Source organism: Temnothorax longispinosus, chromosome 6, assembly GCF_030848805.1.
Source record: "Temnothorax longispinosus isolate EJ_2023e chromosome 6, Tlon_JGU_v1, whole genome shotgun sequence".
NCBI classification, from domain to species: Eukaryota; Metazoa; Arthropoda; class Insecta; order Hymenoptera; family Formicidae; genus Temnothorax; species Temnothorax longispinosus.
The window spans coordinates 3,992,332-3,996,944 of record NC_092363.1 but is presented as its reverse complement, the minus strand read 5'-3'; the positions used below and the strand labels follow the sequence as shown (position 1 = coordinate 3,996,944).

At 33.3% G+C, this 4,613-nt stretch overlaps 1 protein-coding gene across 1 annotated transcript; it reads left to right on the top strand.

Annotated features, from left to right (window-relative positions):
• Positions 1–1,097: 1,097 nt before the first annotated feature.
• On the top strand, positions 1,098–4,455 carry LOC139814423 (glutathione synthetase). Its single transcript, XM_071780675.1, has 12 exons — positions 1,098–1,326; positions 1,577–1,760; positions 1,851–1,926; positions 2,034–2,164; positions 2,262–2,307; positions 2,460–2,533; positions 2,614–2,781; positions 2,966–3,119; positions 3,340–3,447; positions 3,566–3,855; positions 3,959–4,131; positions 4,198–4,455. Exons 1-11 carry the CDS (start codon positions 1,227–1,229, stop codon positions 4,086–4,088), a joined length of 1,461 nt encoding a protein of 486 aa, XP_071636776.1. The 5' UTR covers positions 1,098–1,226; the 3' UTR covers positions 4,089–4,131; positions 4,198–4,455.
• Positions 4,456–4,613: the final 158 nt, after the last annotated feature.

Sequence of the window (4,613 nt, the reverse complement as noted above, 5' to 3'; positions counted from 1 at the left end):
AGTAATAAATAATACAGAATAAATAACATCAATTACTCACCCACGGTTGCTCCGCCGTCGCCCGATGCCTCCCAGGCCTCCTCCTCCTCTCTTGCCCCGCTCCGCTCCTCTGCCGACCGACCATATGGCACTTGCACACAAACACTTGCACAACACACTCGCGGAAAGCTACAATTACGCGGCACCGCGAGCGGCACTCCCGAATTTGTTGCACCGCGAGGGAAAGGAGAATCGGCGAAAAAATTACGACCGCGCATAAAGCCACGGACTCGCTCGACCCGCAACGTTCCGTTAACGACAAGGGATTCGGAAACGCCGGCTAACTTCACTCCGATTCCGATATGCGACGCGAGTCAAGTTAACGATCGAGAAGAAGCGTTAACGGACAAAGTGCGCGATCGATATTCGGCACTGTCTAAACTGTCCTCGCACGACGTATTTCGAGCACGAAGCAATTTATATTCGTTATTAATGAACGATCGATACGTATCCACGCAGCTCTCTGCTACGCGAGTACCTCGATCCAACGACGAGCGTATTACTTCGCGCTTTCAGACCGGAAGTGACGGTCGCGGCGTTTTACATTCGAGCCGGCGGGAAACAGATCTAATCGCGCGAAGTTGAAACATTGACTCGAATAAATCCAATAGAAGGTTTTCTTTCATAACATGTTTTTCATAAAATACCACGAACTCTTTTAATATTTTAACCAAACAATATTGTTTTATAGAAAAAAAAAAAAAAAAAATTGTAAAAGAAACGTGGCATCTTTGGGGGGTTTTTCATATAGAATTATATTACATATATGAATGACGTTGCAATCAATGTATTAATCGAAATATGTAATTAGTTGTGATTGTTCCTTGCCGCAGCTGCAATTACTGCTTGTTAATTAATTAGAAATTTATTAGAGGCGCGAAAGAGACGCCGATCGACTCATATCTTTTGACGTTATTTCGTGCCCTTTCAGCTTACATAGCGATCCTCGCGTGCACAAACGCGTGAAAAGATACCTTTCTTATCTATCCTTCGCTATTTTTCATTTCGATTATCAGGTCTGACGAGAGATGACGCCGTGATCGCTTTTTTTGTCACCTTATCGCAGCCGAACGTGTCGTCTGTCGAGCTGTCGAGCATTGTTGACGTTTACAGCAGTCAAGCTAGAAACGACTGAATATCACGACGACAGCGTAGATTATTGTTCATATTTGATTTTGGATTTCGTCATGAGCACCTGTCGGTTGGAACCCTGTATCCAGCTTCCTCTTTCGGAGGAGGAGCTGAAAGAAAGCGTAGATAAAGCGAAGGATTGGGCGCTTATGCACGGTAACTACATGTATATATATTTTTACTGATAAGAAAAATTAGGTGTATGATATGATTATATTTATACGACACTTGCTCGCGATGTGTATCGTTCCTGATAAGAAATTGCTGAATCACGTTCTAATTAGGCAGGCACGAGTTATCGTGCTATTTAATTCAAGGCAATGATGCAAATGTGTAAAATTATTTCTATAATTCAGATGATGCACTTGCACAGATTTACGTGACGAGATCTTATGTTGTTAATTAGGGATATCCATGCGGTCCAGGAAGAATTTCAACAAGGACCAAGTACAAGTACTACCTCTCACGCTGTTACCGTCGAGTTTTCCCAGGAAGGCCTTTTTAGCTGTAAAAGATGTACAAACTTTATTAAACGAGCTTATCCATAAGGTTGCTCACGATAAGGAATTTCTTACAAGCAGCTTAAGAAGGTATTGTTACTCTAGACCCACAGTGAATAATGGAACTTTCCTTACAATATAAATTATGAAATACAATAAAAATTATATTATTTGATTCAGCACAATCCAAGCTGATCCGTTTACAGCAAAGCTATTTCACATATATGAGACGGTACATGAAAAAGGTTTCAGCCAGGTATATGTAATATTAAATATTAATATCTAGATGTGAAAAAATCTGACGCGATCAACCATTATGCAAAACTATAAAACAAATCTTACTCTTTTCCATTATAATTATAGAGTATAAGTCTTGGACTATTGAGATCAGATTATTTGTTACATAATGATGGGTCTGCGATAAAGCAAGTTGAAATAAACACAATAGCGACTAGCTTTGCAGCCTTGGCTACTGTTACATCTGAATATCATAAGTAAGTTCATGTTGAATTTCTTTATTATAAGAAAATTTTACCATTTTATAAAGTCTCTTATTTATGTCTTTTTAATGAAAATGTATTTATTTTATAGGTACATATTAGGAGAATTAGGATATAGGAAGAAAGCATGCGAGCAAGTAATTTAATTTTTCATTACAACTTTTTTAAAGAAACAACTGTTTATATGTGTTGTTTGTTTTTACTGTAACATGTTAAACTTACATTCTTGCAATATTTTGAAGACATTTTACAGTTTATTATTGATATTAATTATTGTGTTATTTGTAAGATTCCAGAAAATAATGCTCTTATCGGATTTTGTAAAGGATTAGTACTTGCATGGGAATTGTACAATAATCCAGAGTAAGTTGAGCGATACAATAGATTTTACTCTAGATTTTATATTTTATATAAATAAGACTAATAAACAAATATGTTTTTAGGGCTATCATATTGTTTATTGTTGAAGATGTAACTCATAACATAAGCGATCAAAGACTTCATGAATTCCAAGTTCGTCAATTATGCCCTAAAATCAAGATTGTTAGAAGAAGCTTAACAAGCTTAGCATTGGAAGGAATAAAACTGGGACCAAATAAAGAATTAATTGTGTGAGTTGCAATCTTAATTACAATTCATACTATAAATTATATCAAAATTTATACAAAATATTTTAAAAGAAAAGACTTTCTTTTCAAGTCTTTGTAAATAATATAGAAATAAATACTGAATAAAGAGGCTACAAATTTGAAATATCGAATCATTGAAATATCTGAATTATTTCAACTGTTTTAGTTCAAATATGGTAGTGGCCGTAGTTTACTATCGTTCAGGTTACGAGCTTGAAGCTTATCCTACAGAAAAGGAGTGGGACATTAGATTATTAATAGAGTGTTCACGTGCAATAAAATGCCCATCAGTACAGTATCATTTAGCAGGTACTAAAAAAGTACGTAAATTATTTTAATCTTTGTATAAATAAGAGAAACAAATCAAATCTTATTACTTATATGAAAATTGTATCAATATTATACTGGAATAATTAATAGGAAACAAAAAGATTTAATTTTTATCATACTTGTTACAACTGAAATAAATCCTATGACATATGTTCATTGTTAATTAAAATTTGACAAATATTTTAATTTTGAAAATTATTATGTTTTTAGGTACAACAATCTTTAGCTCAGCCTGATATATTGAACAAGTTTCTAAAAAATTACGCATATGTTACTAGAGTGCAAGAAATATTTACTGGTCTATATACATTAGATTTTGTAAGTGATCTATTCATCATTTTATCAGAATGCTTACTTAATTAATTAACAATTATAGATCGGTTAAACTTTCAGTATTTTGCAATCTAAGTAATGTATCTATTAATTTTAATAACAGAATGATGATGGAGAAAAAGCAGTACAAATGGCTATAAATGAACCAAACAAGTTTGTTCTTAAACCACAAAGAGAGGGAGGAGGGAATAACATATATAATGAGAATATAAGGTCGTGGTTAAATTCGATGAAGGAGTCGCAAGAGAGAACAGGGTGGATTCTCATGGATCGCATTTGTCCTCCATTACAGAAAAATTATTTGATACGCGCTGCTCAGGAATCATTATTAGAAGATAATATTGACCTATCGGATGTTATAACAGAACTCGGCATATATGGAGTGATAATAGGGTAAGCACAAATCGGATGACTTGCGTTTTAATAATCACATTATTTGCTAATAAATATACAGATGACATTAAAATAGCATTCTTATAATATTTTATTGTCGTAGGGATAGCAACAATAAGATAGTGCTAAATGAACAAGTTGGACATGTTCTACGAACCAAATCATCGAGCGAAGATGAAGGCGGGATAGTGAAAGGCGTTGGCGCGCTTGATAGTCCCTATTTAATTAGCTGAAATGAGATAAGTCTCTAGGAGAATAATTGCAATTGAATAAATGGTAATCGGTGAATATATACTGTATATCAACTGTCTTCTCATTATAATTATTCTTATGATATTACAGGTATAGGTGAATATCGGATGTGAATTACTGGGAATTAAACGGGTTTTTGGTGCATCAACCTTTCATTTTTTTGTGTATCTATGATGATGTTGCATCTACGTTTTCTAAATAATTTTCAAATGTTAGATTTTTATCATGATTGAATTGAAATTAAAGCATTGTAACAATATCTACAATTTTCATAAAATAACATTAAGCAACGGAATGCAAAACCATACAAAGAATGTTTAATACTTACATTATATATATATATATATATTTAAAAAATGAAATTATTTGTATATAATTGTTAAAACCAACTATTAACAATATAAAAATTTTATTCTGTATTATATTTTACAGAGTATTATATTAAACATTTTACAAAATTGTAAAAACAATATTATATTTTTATGACGTATTACGATAGATAATTC

Coding starts and splice junctions, on each gene's coding strand:
- LOC139814423 (XM_071780675.1), top strand. CDS start 1,227: ATGAGCACCTGTCGGTTGGAACCCTGTATCCAGCTTCCTCTTTCGGAG. Junction 2,165..2,261: donor GTTACATCTGAATATCATAA/GTAAGTTCATGT, acceptor TTTATTTTATAG/GTACATATTAGGAGAATTAG. Junction 2,308..2,459: donor GGAAGAAAGCATGCGAGCAA/GTAATTTAATTT, acceptor GTTATTTGTAAG/ATTCCAGAAAATAATGCTCT.